The following is a 17204-nucleotide window of genomic DNA, read 5'->3' as shown; positions in this document are numbered from 1 at the left end:
CAGCAGCTTGAGCCTTGCCAGGCATGGGGGAAAGGGCCCTCAGCATGGAGCATCTCTGCAGCACTGGGAATCACACTGGACATGCTCAGGACACACTCGCCTGGGTGTCACAAGCCTTGGGTCCCTTGCAGTGTTAAGCCTGGGAGTGATTTCCAGCCCATGACATGGGCTCAGGACACAAGCCCTGCTGCTGCAGCAGAGCAGCACACACGAGTAAGAGCTCTGAGAGACCCAGCAGTGCAGGAGATGCAGCCCCTGCAGCAGCAGAGGACAGTGGCAGTGAGTGCAGCCGCCGGCTTTTGTCACATTTTCCTTTGTCCCAGGCACGTGGTGCCCAACGCGGGGAGCCACAGTCCAGAGAGCAGTGACGGGGACGGGTGAGCTGTAAGGGAGGCAGAGCCCCAGCTCAGCTGCCAGGAGGGTTATCCGGCTGCGGTGGCAAGAGGACACATGGTGTGAGCGTACCCTGCCCTGCCCTCCCCTCCCCGGTGCAGGCAGGTGAACAGCTGGTTACAGCCTGCGGCAGCTCCTGCTTCCTTATCGTATCGGGCAGGCGGCTGCAGGGCTGACGCCGGTTGGAACCGCCACGCCATGGGACAGCACGCAATCCCCTGTGGCTCACACAGCATTCCCCCTGCCACCAGCAGCCACCCAGCAGAACCAGGCTCCTGCCATCTTCCTGTGCTTGCCAGCAAGGTGGTCAGGTGCTCATGCTTGCCAAGATCCCGACTGACCTCTCCAGCCCCTCTCCAGGGGCTGGGCTGCCCCGAGCAGTTGTCCCCAGCACACAGCTGTGTAGGGGTTGCGCAGGCACCAGCAAACCCCATGTCCAAGGGGAGTCTCCGTGTTGCCCACAGCTTTCCAGGGAGACGCAGGACAAGCTGTGTGTCAGTGCCCCCAGCAGATGCAGACGGCTGGCCAGAGCAGGGAGGGCCCTGAGCTGGGCTGGGAGGGGAAGCATCTGTTTCACAGCGCCACGGGGTTTCCTAAATAGGTCACTGCTTTTTTATAGTCTCTGGGATCTAGAAAAACCAGTTGTTCCAGACAACCTGTGGACCCACCAGCAACATCACAGTGGTGACTCCTCAGGCACTTGCTGCTGCCCCCCCATCTCCTCGGGGAGGGGGGGGGAGGTGGGGGGGGGCGGGGGCGAGGGAGGGGGAGCACATGCCACCAGCAGTACTTGGTGTTAGCAAGGAGAGCGGCTGGGGACCCTGCTGCCCCTCAAGACATGCCCAGGGGCCCTGCTCCCTGCCGAAGGGTGACCTGTCCCTGTCCATGCCCGACGCAAGGTGTGGAGGGGAGGGGTTCCCCCCCACCATCTTGCTCCTGGCCTGGGCTTGCTGACGGCTCCAGGGACCATCAGCACCCTCAGCCAGCACTTTCCCTTTGCAAGGACAGTGGGGTGCCCGTGTGGGGTGCAGAGGGGTGTGCAGTACCACCCACCTCTGTACATGCCGTACACCCGCATGCGCCAGCTGCAGCGCGGCCTGCTCAGGGTGAGCTCTCCCTCTAGTGGCACCAGGCTCCTGGCAAAGCCTCCACACCACAGGGGCAGCCAAAGCCATGGCCAGGGCACGCACGAGGGGCTGGGGGGGAGCCAGGGGACAAGGTCCAGCATGGTCTTCCCCCTTGCATCCAGGGCATGGCTAGCTGGGGGGTGCACATGGCAGGGTGCACAAGGAGGGTGCCCGCCACTGTCCTGCGTTTTGGTAGCCCTGCGGAGGGCTGGTGGCCCTGCTCCTCCCATCCCCTGACCCTGCATTTGGCAGGAGGCTACAGTACAGCCAGCAGGGAGCTGGTGTCAGGCCTCAGTGGTGCAGCCCTGATTCGCAGCCATCGCCCCCCACTTCACCCACCCCGTCCCCATCCCCACTTCCCCGCAGGTGCACGTGTACAGCAGGAGTCGGCAAGGGGGACAGACCCTCCTGCCCCAAGCCCCAGCTTCCCCCCCACCACGATGGAGCCCTGGCAGCAGGACCTGGCCCCCTCGAGCTGGGCAGGTGCCATCCCCGCAGCACGGGCCCCGCCTGGGTCCCCTGGGCCGGTCGCCAGGCCGTGCCGCAGGCAGCGCTGACGGGGCGCTTTGTTTTGTGCCGGCTGCCCGGTGGGGAGACAAAAGGGGCAGTCAGACGCAGGCGGCGCATTGTGCCGGCAGCCATGCGCTGAGGCAGCAGCCTGCGCCGCCACACTCGCCTCGTGACCCCCGAGGACCCAGGCCTATGCCCGCCATGGTGGCCCCCCGAGGCCTGTGGCCTGCTCTGGGCCCCGTGGGTGCCCAGTCCTGGGGAAGGGGCAGCCAGACCTAGTTGCTGGGGTTACGTGAGGCCTGAGGCCTCCTAGGCCCATGGCGGCTCCCTCCGGGCACAGGGCCAGGGCAGTGGCAGGGCAGCCAGGGAGCAAACACTGGGGGCTCTGTGTGGCCATGGGACCGCGGCTGCCAGACCCTGGTGCCCCAGAGGCCCCACAGCTGCTCCTGGTGCCCCACAGCTGCCCTTTCCCACTGCAGAGCTGCTGCAGGAGGAAGGTGTCCACACCAGCAGGGCGACATCGGCTGGCAGAGCAAGGTGTCACAGCAAGGTGTCACGGTGAGGTGTCACAGCAAGCAGCCAGCACAGCCCACCACCTGTGGGGTCCCACCGAGACATTACCGCACCATCCCCGCCACAGCCGCGCTTGCCCTGTGACAGCGCGGTGCATTGCCCCTGGAAAATGCCAGCATGGTCAAACTGTTGAGTCATTAGTGCCCAAGATTATCTGTGCAAACAGCTGCCCTGATTATTTTTCTTTTTTTATTATCTTTTTTTTTTTTTTTCTTTTTTCCTAAGAATGTGGCTCAGACCATGGGGATGAGCAGCTGAAATCTCCGGGGATCAGCGGGACAATGCCAGAGCAAGCATTGTGCTGACGGCTCTGCAAACGCTGGCACCGGCTCCCAGCCAGCAGCACCCTATAAAAGCCGAGCCGCTGAAGTAGGCAAACATTACATGGGTGAAGCAGGAGTAACCGTCTGAGCTAGGTGAGTCCGGGGACCGATTCGTACCTCTCCCACCTCGCCCCTCTGCTTGTCCCCGCTGCTGGCTGGGCAGACACCCTTCCTCCTGCCTGGTGGCCAAAGACACCCAGAGGGACCATCGCCATTTCTTGTGGCAAAAGACAGACTCACACGTCCCTGCTGGCAGCTGGGGTGGCTGAGAACTCTTCTACCATGGGGCACCGCACTCCTGGTACCCATCCGGCCCTGGTTCCTGGCACGGCACATCGCTTGGCATCTCCCACCCTTAGCTGGGGTTCGCCGTGGCAGGCCACTGCACCTCTCAAGGAAGGCATAGCCGGGGTGCTGGGGCAGAGAGAAGGGAGCAGGTGGGGCTGTTGGACAATGCCAGGCATGGGGCAAGCCCATGTCCCCCGCCACAGCTCCCCACACCGCCTCATTTCCCCTAGGGAAATGGAAGGGGGAGCTGGGCACTGAGCCTCAATGGGCACGCAGGCTCCATGCCATGGCCAGGAGCAGGGAAGGGGCACCACAGCAGTGAGAAAGGAGACCCCCACTGTGCCCCCAGCCCATCCTATGGCTAGCGAGGGAATCTTGCTGCAACTGGAGTGGCTTGTCCCCAGCAGCCAGGCAGCCGCCTTCGAACTGGCGGAGAGGGCAGCAGGCACAGAGTTGGCCCCTACCCCCCCTGAGCAGGCAGTGGGGATGCGCAGGGGCACACTGCAGCACAAACGGCTTTTCCTTCCTTCTCCAGACACCGTTCCAGCAGCAAAGATGGCTCAGACAAACCCTCTGCCTGTCCCCATGGGCCCGTGGAAGGTATGTCCTCTCACCCCCTGTCTCTTGCCTTTCCTTGTGTGCAGGTGGGGGAATGGGGAGAGGGGCAAAGCCAGTCCTGTGGGGCCAGAAAAGCTGCACAGCGGGCAGTAAGGTGGGGGGAGCACAGGAAGCAAGGCACCCCTGGCCTCTGCCCACATTCAGAGCACCTTCTGCCTGCTCAGCCCCCTCCCTGGGTGTTTTTCGTAAGGCTCTTTGCAGCGCCGTGGCCCAGCCGTGCCCTGCTCTAACCAGTTGTGCTTGTGCCAGGCAGGGCCAGCAGTCCCCAAAAGCCACACGCTGTTATTTGCCCTCCCCGTTGGTGATGGCAGGGCAGGCGTGGCAAGCATGGGGGCTGCAAAAGGGGTGGTGGGCACGGCGGAGCAAAGAGGGGAGCAGCTCCGAGGGGTCTAGTAACAGCTTTGGGGACACAGATTGAGGAGGGAGCAGAGAGGGAGAGGAGAAGCACGTGCAAAGAGAGGATGCACCTCCTCAACCCCCTCCCCCCAAAGCGTGGAGCTGTCGTGGGAGAGGAGAGCATCAGCCGCAGCCCCCCGGGGAGGTCCCCCTCGCCCTTTCCCCCGTTAATCCTCTTTGCCCTAGAGCGTTCGGAGCAGAGGCCGGGAGAACCGCCAACCACAGCCCTGCCACCCGCCCGTCCCAGAACGGCTCCGCTCCTCTCTCCGGACGGCACCGCTGCCCCGGGAACTGATCTCCGCAGGGGTGAGCAGGAGAGCGGAGCGGGGGCCACCGGCGTGCATCTCCCCCGACACCAAGGCAGGGCGCCGCGGGGCCAGCAGTGCAGGGATGTGCAGAGGGGTGTGGGGCTGTGTCCCAGCCCAAAGGGGTGCCCGGTGCAGCCTCCGCCAGCTCTTCCCGGATGGAGCATGACCCTCCGTCTCGAAGAGGCGCTGAATCGCCCGGGGCCACTGCCAGGCAGTTCCCAACTCGGCAGCTCGCTCTCTGTTCCAGATCACCGTGTACGACCAAGAAAACTTCCAGGGCAAGAGGATGGAGTTCACTTCAGCCTGCCCAAACATCATGGAGTGCGGCTTCGACAACATCCGCTCCCTGAAGGTGGAGTGTGGCGCGTGAGTACCTGGCGGCCAGCGGCGCGGATGCTTCCCCAGGAGGGTCGGCAGGGCGAGGGGTGCCCGAGTGCAGAGCTCCATGTAGCTGGAGCCAAGCACCACAGCCGGGGCTAGCCAGACACAGGGGATCCCACCCTGTCAGGGTAGCACAGCCAGCCCTGGGCAGCACTGACACAGGGCCAGAGACCAGCGGCAACGCCTTCGGCGTCATCCAAAACCGCCTCCTGCATTCTGTGAGCAGCTGGGTTTGGAGCTCCCTGGTGCCCCGCAGGGATGCTGCACATGGATCTAGTGAAGGTGACTGCACCGTGTCTAAGAACAACTTTTCTTGCCCCAGGGCCCAGCCCTGCTCTGCACCGTGCTGTCCCGGGGTCAGAGCAGCCTTCCAGCAGCCTGCATTGGGCTTGTCCCAGTTGCTGCCAGGGGTAGGGAGCAGAGCTGGGCTTCTCCCTGCACAAAGAGAATCTTCCCTGGCGCAGGCGAGACTCGTCTCCCGAGCTGCCACGAGACGCTGTGTGTAAGGAGCGGTCCCCACGGCGAGCATCCCGCTGGGGCCGGGGGAGCAGGCGGGGTAGATTTGTGCTGCTATATTTAGGATGTGTAATGCTAATGGGATTACAGCGGCAGGCGTGCTCGCGCCGTAATCAGCTCACCGCTCCAGCTGACGTGTTCCCAATCAGGCTGTTCATCTTGCACAGCCTGTGGGACAGGGGATCAGTAGGCCCTTGACGTGCCCCTCCACCCCTCGGTTGAGTGTGCCCCTCAGCACCCCACATACCCCATATGCTGGGGGTTGGTAGGGTGCACAGCCTGTGCCATCCTCCTTCCATCCCCCACCTCCCTGCTCTGCTCCCTGCGGATGTCCTGTCCCCAGGACATACCCAGGAGAGGTCTCCACCCTGGGGGGTCTTGTGTGGGCAGCATCTGGGCTTGCAAAATACATCCCTCTCACCTCTCCAGGTTTGTTTTCTGTGAGGAAGGGGACACAAAAAGGGGAAAAGCAACAGCTCCTGGCCCTGCCCACAGCCTGTCGGGATCTGCCTGGATTAGGCAGTAGGAACTCAGGTCTTTCTGGCCGTGCCAGGTTGTAATTGGGAATAAAGTAAGAAATGAGACCTTTGGGAGAAGAGGGCAGCGGTGGGTGTCCTGTGGCACCCTGATGCAATGCCAATGGGTGGAAATAACCACAGAGCATTAGGGGGAGAGTGAGCCAAGCTCGGAGGCTGGGCGCCTCAAGGGAGAGACCCCATCACCCAGCATGACCATGCAGCAGCCCCCACCCAGCACCACAGTTACAAACCTGGCACTGCTTCCTCTCCTCCCGGATTTGTGGGCAGAGGCCAGACCCCATCCTCCTCCTCCTCCCAATTGCATCTGTGCCCCGGTGCCAGCCCTGAGCAGGAGGCCCAAGGCTGCTGCAGGAAGCCCTGGCAGCCCTGGCTCTGTTTTTGCAGCTGGGTCGGTTATGAGCACACTGGCTTCTGCGGACAGCAGTTCATCCTGGAGAGGGGAGAGTACCCGCGCTGGGACGCCTGGAGCGGCAGCAACGCCTACCACATCGAGCGCCTGATGTCCTTCCGCCCCGTCTGCTCCGCTGTGAGTGTCCCGGCTCGGATGGAATTCCCACGTCTCTGATGGCGTTAAAATGTCCCAGGCAATAGCAGCAGCCCCAGGGCGTGAGGTTAGGAAAGGCAAGCACAGCCATGGCAGAAGCTCCTTGAGGCAGGCTTGGCTTTCCTCCACGTGCCCAGCAGGATTTGTTGCGGTTGTCCTGTTTTCTAAAGCTGTTAAAGAAACTTCTGGGTCAGCTGTACGTGGCCAGAGCTTGGGGAGAGCCAGCCAGAGACAGTAGCTGTGGCACTGCCATCACTGACGCCCCACCCCCGGCCACCCCCTGCCCCATCCTGAACACCCTCACAGATCTAGTCTTTGGAAAATCCAGCCCCAGGGGGTTAAACACCCCATTCCCTCCCTCCCTCCTGCTGTATACTCAACCCCCAGGAGCTGCCACAGGGAAGGTTGGATGTTTCCCCCCCTTTCAATCCACACCTGGCAGAGCACCTCCACCTCCACCTCCTCCCCCTCACCCCATGCTTTTGCCCCCCAGAATCACAAGGAATCCAAGATCACTGTCTTTGAGAAAGACAACTTCATCGGGCGCCAGTGGGAGATTGGAGATGACTACCCCTCACTGCAGGCCATGGGCTGGGCCAACAATGAAGTGGGCTCCATGAAGATCCAGTGCGGAGCGTAAGTGACAGGCCACAGGCAGCAGGGACAGACCGCTGCCATCACTGTGCTTCCAGAGCCAGAGGGGGGACGCTTTGTAATCCCCTTGGCTTACATCTTTCCTGACTCTTTTTCTTCCAGCTGGGTTTGCTACCAGTATCCCGGATACCGTGGCTACCAGTATGTCCTGGAGTCCGACCACCACGGAGGAGACTACAAGCACTGGAGAGAGTGGGGTTCGCACGCCCAGACCTCCCAGATCCAATCCATCAGGCGTGTCCAGCAGTAGCTCCCCACTTCCCAGTACATCTCTGCAAAGGTCTCTAAAGCTCACCAGCTCCCTCTTGGTGCTAATACTCCCCTCCCAAAATAACCACCCCTTCTTGTACTGCAACTGCTTTATGGAACAACACTCCTGAACGGTACCAACCGCCACAATTGCCAATAAATGTGACTGAAAAGATAAACAGCTCGATGAGTGTTTGCTGTCATGTGTGTGTGGGATTGGAGTCACCCAGCCCAGTACCAGGGATCCCCCAGTACCACTCTTCCATGCCCAGTTTAAGCAGCACTAAAGCCCGCTGGGGTCATACCAAGGCAGTGCCCCAACTGCCATGCACACACCAACACAGCAGGCAAGCCCTCGGTCGCTGCAGCTCTGCAGCCACACGGCTTCCTTTCCTCCCGGCCAACATAAGGGGCACCACGTCTGGGGAGCCATGTACAGAGCCACCCACACCATGCTGCTCCAGGCTCTGGGGCCAGCGCTGCCCAAGGCTCTGTGGCCAGTGCTGCTCCAGGCTCGGGGGCCAGCGCCGCCCAAGGCTCTGGGGCCAATGCTGCTCCAGGCTCTGTGGCCAATGCTGCCCAAGGCGCTGGGGCCAGCGCTGCCCAAGGCTCTGGGGCCAATGCTGCTCCAGGCTCTGTGGCCAATGCTGCTCCAGGCTCTGTGGCCAATGCTGCCCAAGGCGCTGGGGCCAGCGCTGCCCAAGGCTCTGGGGCCAATGCTGCCCAAGGCTCTGGGGCCAATACTGCTCCAGGCACTGCTGCCAGCGCTGCCCAAAGCCTGAGGGAGTGCAAGCAGAGCTGTGGAGCAGGCAGCATCCCTTGGCCCCAGGGATGCTCATGAAAGCACAAAAAAAAAAGTCACACCGACACCCACAAACTTTAAAATTTTTATTCAACAATTTACATCACTTATCGTCTGTCTTAACGTATTCGATCTACACAAATTTCTTTTTTTTTCTCCTGATAAAATAATAAAATTTGGATAAATTTTGAAGAGCTGTCGGTGCAGAATAAACAAAATTTCAGGTAATCTTTTTTTTTTTCTTTTTTTTTAAAACATTTAGTGTGAAGTATGACATCATTGGTAAAGATACATCATGCCATTACAGCTCATGGACATTACCTATCCTTACAGTCCGTGACATCACCCATACCAGCGCAAGGGGCTGCGCCAGACACAGCTACAGCAGGTATTACACTAACTCTTCTAGCCACCCTCTCACGACCGGGAAAACGCCTACGTTTCCAGCTGGGCACAGAGTGCATTAACCTAATCGGACATAGCGGGGAGGATTTGGGGGGAGGGAAGGGAACAAAGACCACCTTTACCGCTCCGCGTGGTCGCACACTACAACATGGACACCAAAGAGGGGCTGGGCCTCCCCGCGGGTCAGAGGTAATTCGGCTCCTGAGCGGGTGGAGCACAACCCCTCGCTCGCGGCGACTGGACACACACCGGGAAACTGAAGGGAATGAGAACTTATCGACGAGGGTGGGCGGGAGAGGAGACGGCTCCGGGCCCCAGCTCGGAGAGACGAAGTGCGCGGTTGTGTTTCACGCCGCCCTTAACACTGAAATATTCAGGGGAAGGGGGGAGAGAGAGGGGTATCCGTCCCCCCCCCCCAGTAAACAAGTTGAGGACCTTCAGGGGCTCTCAAGCCGCTGAAGGTGCGTAAGTACACGTGTGATGGTAGATAGAAAAGCAGCCCTGTTCTGTATGAAAAAAAAAGCTGTCAAGTTAGTACAAATTTCTGCCATGGCGAAGGGAACACGAGGAGAAAGCTGTCAGGGTCCTTCTCCCGTCACCAAATCCCGACTCTCCAGCACAAAGGCTCTGGGCTGAGTGACGCCTTTCCAGAGGTGGCACCCACAACCCAACCAATGCACCCAACTCATGGAAACAAACCCAAAGTAAAGCTCTTGCCCCCGAGACCGGCAGGAGCCCACCCACCCTCCAGGGACTAACTACACCCCTGCGGTGGGACAGCGAGGAAGGCTGTCCTGTCCCTCCCGCCTCACAGAGGGAACACACCATGGTGGGGTTTCCCTTCAGTGAAGGCTCGAGTCTGCCCACGCCGCCAGCAGACTGACCCCCATCCCCTCCCCATCGCCAGAGGGGGAAAAGAAAAGGGCGCTCGTTCATCGGACAGTACAAAGCGTACCCGAAACACCAGCCAGCACACCTCGCTCCCCCCGATTCAATTACTAAAGTAGGCTCTTTAAAATAAAAAAATAATATATATATTTATATAGCTATACAGAGAGATACAGAGAAAGCAAAGAAGAGAGAGAGAGAGAGAGAGAGAGAGAGAGAGAGAGGCTACTAAAAAAATCACGAAGCGCCAGTTTTCTGCTACAGCTGTCAGCAAAGAACTGTCACCTCACATCATACCCTCGGAGATGGTGAAGATAATGCAGGCAATGACAGCACAGGAATGCGAAAGAGGGCAGATAAGTCACTTCTGGTAATGAGACACAAATTAAACTCTCCAAACATGTGCATAGCTTTATTCATCTGCTTCAAACTAACCTTTTTATCACGGAGCTTCAGCGAAACCCGAGTGTGCAAAATGCATTTCTAAAAAATAATGCAAGCAAGCTTTCACATTTACAGTGGCAGGAGGACAGAGGGACAGAAACCACACGCGGGGGCGAGCGAGCTGGGGGAGAGATGAAGGAACCAGAATCGCACAGCTCTGTATTCCGAGCCGCCGGCTGCAAACGTAAGCATCTCTACTGTGTTAACTTCAAGCAAGGCGCGTTTATTTCTCCTTTACAAAAGAAAAAACCTGAAATAAAACCAAACCCAGGGTAAGAAGAGCCACAACCTGGAAGGGAATACCCCCTCCCCCCAGGGAACGGGGTCACCAGCACCGCAAGGAACCCCCAATTCTAGGGAAAAGCCAGTTCCAGACCTTCACTTGCTCTCACTTTGCAGGAGAACAGCAGAGCAGCTTCTTCTCCGCCTGCCTCACTCCCCTCCAAAATCACAGGGAATGGCTCCTGTTTGGAAAGGAAAGGTGCTTTCCCCAAACTGAGACAGCCACTACACACAGGCTCGAGTCCCAAGTCTTAATCCGATCCCATGGGTCACCGGGACAGTGACGAACCCTTGACTGTAGATGGGGCACGGTCATCGCGCTGCTGGCCAGGAACCCGGCTGTCCAGCACCACGTCCCAGCAGCTCCCACACCACCACAAGCTCTCTTCAGAAAGACTACGCACACACGCAAGGCACATTGAGTCAGATGTGTACACACACACACACACGTGTATGGAAAAGCAAAGGCTAGCTAAACCAAACACAAACTGATGCTGAAGAAATGAATGGAACAGGCAGAGAGCTCTGGCCTATGGTATTTATACACTATTTTCCAGGCAGTTGTAATTCCCAGGCTTTTCCTACACGATTTCAAACCCTCCTTACTCTTCCCTCACTTCAGAGGTACTTAATTTTCCTAAAGGATAGTCTATAAACAGCCAAGGAAATTCCCTTTCCTCCTTCCAGCCAACTCCTCACCCATGAAGACACAAGGTTCAGGACCTGCCTGAGGTTCAGGACCTGCCCATGCCCTGCAGCAGCACCTCAACGCTACGAGCCCCCTCTCCAACCCTCAAGTTTGGGCTGCGTGGATGGGTTTGGTCTGACTGGGTGGGAGAAGGAGCCTACACTCCCCAGCACCAGGGAGAGGGGCAGCAGGAGGCCAGGCCATCTGTAATACTGCCAGGTCAAGCTTCACATTGAGAGAAAGCATCAGAGAAATCGATCTGCAGAGATGAGAGATTTCCTTCCACAGACAGGTTCAAACAGAAGACAAAATATTCATGAGACAACAGCTGACTGGAGATTTTTTTTCTACCTCAACAAGTCGCTCGGGCATTTTCCCCGCACCACCGGCCATAGAGGAAGGAGAAGCTGAAAACCTCAGGGATTTGCACGACCCTTCCAATAGCAGCTTGAGAAAAGGAAGAAAGGGGGACCCCCCCCCTAAAAAAAAAAACCAACCCAAACAACACCAAACCCCAAAGCCCCAACCAAAACCCCAAAAAGCACAGTGTTCTCTCAAGTTAAAGAGTTTCTCCTTTGCTTGCGTTTGCATAGAAATTCCCGTAGGTCAGCACCAAAAAATCAGGTACACCCCCTTCTCCTACCTACACCCCCAGGCTCCCCCCAAGTCCCCACGCTACTCGCAGTTAGTGGCTGTGTTACAGGAGGGTTCAACTATCCTCAGAGGAACGAAATGAAAGAAAAGAGGGAAAAGAAGGAAAATAACCAAAAAAAAAAAGTGCATCACACATTCTTGATTTTCAGGGTTACTTATAGCAGCAGCAGCATTAATCCAAGACAATGAACAGTTGTAGATTCATTCTTCAACGCAGCAACACTTAATGAAATGTCTTCGAGGAAGGTCATTAAAGAGGGTCCTTCTCAAAAGGGTAACATGGAAATTAGACTACTCGATATAGACAAAAGGCAGATAAACCAAAAATTAAAGACACGATCTTATTTACATTAAAAAAAAACCCCAAAACAACAAACCCAAAACACCAACCCACCTTCTTGTTAAAATATCTTTACAACACCTAAGCAAAAAAAAAAAATATGTATTTTAAGAATAAAGCAGAAACTCCTAAAGCAGTATCTGTTTTTGGAACCCTTATTTAGCACCTGAGGAAAGACCGTATGGAAAGCAGACAGGTTGGGGTTGGGGTTTTTTTTGTTGGTTTTGGGGTTTTTTTGAAGAAAACTCTAAGCTCTGTCTTTGCTAAACATTCGCATGTTCGCAGCACACAAGTTTCATACCACAGAAAGAAGTGAAGTTGGGATTTTTTTTCCTTTTTTTGGGTTTTTTTTGTTGATTTTTTTCTTCTTTTTAGAGATAGTCTACTCGTTATCGTTAATAAGGCTGTAGAAAAGGGCTACTGCTATCTTACAAAATGGCTTTAGAGCTCTGGACACGTTATATGAAGCTTTCTGATTAACAGTCAAGATAAATACAGGTGGGCATCCCCCGGTGAAAGCACCGGTGTGACTTCTGCTCCTGTCCCAGCACAGCAAGCAGCCCCGCACCCCTGTCAGTGTGTGTCCAAGGGGCTTGTGCCCCAAATGCAAGGCCACCGCGGAGCAGTTCTTGTACCTCCTCGGCTGTCCCACCGCTTCGGTGTCGCTCTGCTGAGCGGTGCTGCTTTTGGAGGGTCTGGAGCAGGAGCCCAGGAAGCCAGCCTGTTACCCTGTGGCCTAAAGCGGGTTGTGCAAATGGCTAAAGCTCTGGAATCTCTGGGAGGCAGCGCAGACCCGCATCTTCCGCTCCTTCACACCAGCCAAGGTTCCTGCTTCTCAACTGCTTGCAGGGGGAAAAAAAGAGTCCTCTGGGTAGCCAAAGCTGTAGCTAGTCCAACTTCTTTGGCTGCTCCACCACGCTCATGCTCCTCCAGCCCCAGCCCTGCTCCTGCCTTACGCACCAGTGTGAAAATGGGTAGCAGCTTTAAATTAAGCGTAGCCCTGTTCTCTTCCCCTCCTGACCTCAACCCTCTCCCTTGTAAACAGCCTCTGTAAGGAAAACAAATCACTATGGACGTTATGTACAGAAAAACCTTCTTGGAGCAAAACTCCTAAGAGCTTTGGACGCCACAGCAGCTCACTGAACATGCTGAACCAAGGGGAAAAACTCAGCACACAGGGAAACTACCAGCAGTCCTGAAAGATGCCTGTGAACGCTGTCGCTCCCAGCTGTCCCTGAGGTCACCACTGGCCACTTCTGGAAAGGATGCTATGGTGCTACAACAGCACTCTCTGGAAGGTGAGAAGCACTAGTTACACACGCAACCAAGAGGACAACTCCCATCTCAGTTCTTTCCTATGTTTTCCCAGCAGGAAGCGATTTTCCTTTCGGTTTAGCCGGCCAGTTCAGCCATCGCCTGCTCCGAGCTGCCCGGCAGCTGGCATACTCACACCCCAAGGAGGATTTTCAGAGCTCAGAGCAGCTAGGAAAGGCTAACAGCGGGTCTGAGGGGTCAGAGAGAGAAACAGCTTGAAGCAGGTTAGTGACAAACCAGGCCTTGGAGCCATACCCACCGGGTCCAAGAGATTTGTAGCAACACAACCAGGTTTCATGGACAACTGAGGTGGGTTTAAACCAAAACCAAACACCAACCGACCCATTAAAGCCATCACGTTGCATCAGGTGGAGAAGGAGAGAGAGCAGAGAGGCTGAAAACCATGGTCACTGAGAACTCCAAGTAGCTTTTATGTCATCTCTTAGGACAAAACACTACCTGACCCACCGAAGAGAAAGCAGCCCTGTGCTGGATCCAGCCAGCAGCATGTGCTCCAGGAACAAGGAACACCCAAGAGGATCCACCGGAGGAGAAAGGAGACAGTTCCTGTCCGCACGGAAATCCTCACTCCAATGAACAGACAACCTGGCAAGGGACCCAGAGCGAAGGGACGCACCGGAGCCACGACTGGAACAGAAACAGGAGAGAAACCTTAACCTGAACTACCACCTCCACAGCTAATAGAAGTCATGGGTCACGAGCTCACCCTTAGTGCCATCTCCCCATCCAACACGTATTTTTAAGGGTTTTTTTCCTTTTAAAACTTACTCAGTGTAATGAAAACAATGGCACAAATAAATACACGCGGCCACTCCTTGCTCACCGCCCCCCACCCCACACAGACACCCATGGGTGCAGACCCTGGGGGGGGCAGCTGCTGTGCCCCTTCCCGGGGCTGTATTTGGTTTATGCTACAGTACTAATACTCTGAGTCAAACGAACAAAACCAAACGCAAAACATGAGATTATCAGTAACACCTCAGCATTATTTAAATGTGATAAATTAGTCACAGCTCATGGCGTTGATTTTTTATCCTTTTCTTTTTTTTCCTTTTTTTTTTCCTTTTTTTCTCCTTTTTTTTATAAGTTTACAGAAAAATAATCAGAAAACAGGTTAAATCTTATGATATTTTTAATAAGTGCTCAGTAAAGAATTGCGTGAGGACTCGAGGAGGACTGCAGACAGCGACAGGGCGAGTGATGTGATGGCACGAGGAAGTTTCTTCCACGGTCCTGCCCGCGCCCGTGCTGGCTGCTGGAACTCAGAGAGAGGATTTCCTAACTGCTTAGCACCCAGCACACACCACGGAGCTCACGGAGGGAGACAGACAAGACATTTGAACTGAGGATGGTCAGAAATACAGCAGAGAAGCTGCACAAGGGCTCTCGATGGGTACCATGGGCAAGGAGGAAGAGCAGCAGGGAACGGACACAGAAGGGAATAAACCCCAACCCAACCTGGCAGGCAAACTGTGTTCCTTTCAGAATTTCTTCTGCTGTTTAGAAGAGAGACAGGCCCAGGCCAGGAGGAGCATCCCCAAATATCCAGCGAGACATGGGTCTTTCTAAAGGCGCAGGGTCAGACTCAACACGGGTTATTGCTGTGGCGTGTCAGCCCCGAGAGCGGAGCAGGGACACAGGACAGCACACTCACCCCAGGCAAGCAAAAACAGGGTGGTTTTGTCTTTTTTTTTTTCCCTTTTTTTTTTTTTTAATGGAACCCAGCCCTTAAGGCGACAAGTGACTACACAAGGCAAATAAATACACAGCAGAGCCTTAAAGCCAGTAAAACAAACTGGAAACTTCGCTATCCAGCCTTCAACTTTTGGAAAGTAACAAGTAAAAAACAAACAAACAAAAAATCCCAACCCCAACACAAAAAACCCACAACCAAACCAAAAAAAAAAGAGAAAACTTCTTCCACTTTAATCTTCCCAGTCCCACCATCCAGTTTGTTCAACACTTTAAAGCTCAGGAACACCCCAGCTCTTGGGCAGCGGAGCCGGAGGCGATTCCAACTTTTGGCAAGCAGTTGGGAGACTCAAGAGAATTAAAACCAGGAAGGGGGGGGGAGGACTGGATGTCGGGCACATCTGTAAACATGTTTATACATCTCCAAAGTTACACACACCCGTAGAGGTGGTACAGTTTATAGGTGAGACAGAACTATTTGCGACTGGCCAACCACACATTTTGGAACCTGGACTGACAGGTGACGGGGTCACTATATAGTAGGACACTGTGGTGTTGTACTATATAGCACAAGATACATCAAATGGAGTAGGCAATCCAGAGTCAAGCTTTTCAAACTAAGCGTGGCAGAAAGCTAGCAGTCTTACAAAAGGGACAGAATGAAGCTTCATCGTCCCACTGCGAACTCGAGCATCTCATTCAGGTACAATCTTATTAAAAGAATAATTAAGAAACACATGCTACATACTCCTACTTAGCCAAAAAAAAAAACAAAGAAAGAAAGAAAAGAAAAAGGGGGTAAATCTAAGCACAAGGGGTAGGCAAAAGTTTTGGGCTCATCTGCTTCCTGTAATGCCCCAGAGGGTCCAGTTTAATTTTAGGAGACACCAAGTGCCACTGGCCTTGATGCCCAGACCTTTATTAGCCAGTATTCAGCCAAACACCCCAAGCTGAGCACTGGGTAAAAGAAAAAAACAAACCCAAAGAACATTATTTTTCTCTTCATTCATTGCTCTCTCTCTCTCACACTGGACCCTGTGAACTTTAAAAAAAAGGAAAAAAAAAAAACCAACCCAACAACCTAAAAAATCCAAACCCAGAACAATCAACCCAACCCCCGAGATGATCTGGATGTGCTACACAAGCTGCAATGGGACAGAGTGGGTTACACAGCTGGAGCTGGCTCAGCCTTCCCTACCACTGCTAGGAAGCTTTCCTTTCCTTCAGATTCTTTTTTTTTTTTTCTTCATTATTTTTAAAATTTTTAAATTATTATTTTCATTCCTAAGTCCTCCATTTTTGTAATAAAATATATTTTTATTAAGAGATAATTAGAAGCAGAGCCCGGAAATACACAGACTGCATTAAAATATAAAAGAGGATTTCCAAGGGGCAGGTGCAGGGAGCCCAGCCACGGGCATTCTACAGACAAATGGAAAAGGATTCAAATTCCCATTTTATTATTTTTTTCCTATTTTTTTGTGGGTTTTTTTCTTTTTTTTTTTCCTTTTGTTTTTTTTTGGTTTTTTTTTAAAGAGAAAAAAATAATTCAAGAAGGGTGAAAGTTAGCAGAACTGAATTCCTCTTCAGTTTTCCAATGAAAATGGGAAAAAAATCCGGCACATTTAGTGTTAGAAGACAGACAAAGCAAATACGAAGCACCTACAGTTGAAAGCAGAAGATACTCAGGTTGGGTTTTTTTGCTCCCAGGAGTACAATGGCATTAAACTGTGGGAACAGTGGGTTTTTTGGGTTTTTTCCTGTTGTTTTTCCCCCCCCCAAGCCTAACCAGATTGCTTATTTGTGCATGTTTTCTTTTAAAATGACAAGAACTCTTCAGCTGCAATAGTCCAACGTGTGACCAGAGCCAGGTCAACTGAGTGACTTCACCATGCATCCTAGAACTGCAGTATTGCCATCTTTCCCCCAGAAGAACGATGCCTTAAGACAATATCCCCAGCATAGGATTGGCTGCTTTACTCCTGGCAAAACATGCAGATTAGAAATTCTCTGGGGAAAAACAAAAAAAAAAGGAAACAAACAAACAAAAAAGAGGAAACTCTGCAAAACTTCCAAGGCATTTCTCCAGCATTCAATGGAAAACACAACGAAAACCCCACGGGTAAGGGAGGCGGAAGGGAAAGGGGAGATGAAGGATGGCAAATCATGATGAAGGATGGCAAATCATCCTGATTTCCCTGTGATTAGTGTGTCACTACAGCCACAGAACGAGAAACAGAAACCTTGTCGAGTGG

At 54.3% G+C, this 17204-nt stretch overlaps 1 protein-coding gene across 1 annotated transcript; it reads left to right on the top strand.

Annotated features, from left to right (window-relative positions):
• Positions 1–3571: 3571 nt before the first annotated feature.
• CRYBA1 (crystallin beta A1) lies at positions 3572–7420 on the top strand (the record flags this gene model as incomplete). Its single annotated transcript, XM_084273094.1, has 6 exons — positions 3572–3814; positions 4415–4534; positions 4784–4902; positions 6357–6498; positions 7010–7152; positions 7273–7420. The coding sequence occupies 6 exons, from the start codon at positions 3572–3574 to the stop codon at positions 7418–7420; spliced, it is 915 nt and encodes a 304-aa protein (XP_084129220.1).
• Positions 7421–17204: the final 9784 nt, after the last annotated feature.

The sequence above is a fragment of the Gallinula chloropus genome (genome assembly GCF_964237585.1).
Source record: "Gallinula chloropus genome assembly, chromosome: 19".
NCBI classification, from domain to species: Eukaryota; Metazoa; Chordata; class Aves; order Gruiformes; family Rallidae; genus Gallinula; species Gallinula chloropus.
The sequence above is the reverse complement of the archived record's forward strand: the minus strand, read 5'-3'. Positions and strand labels throughout refer to the sequence as shown.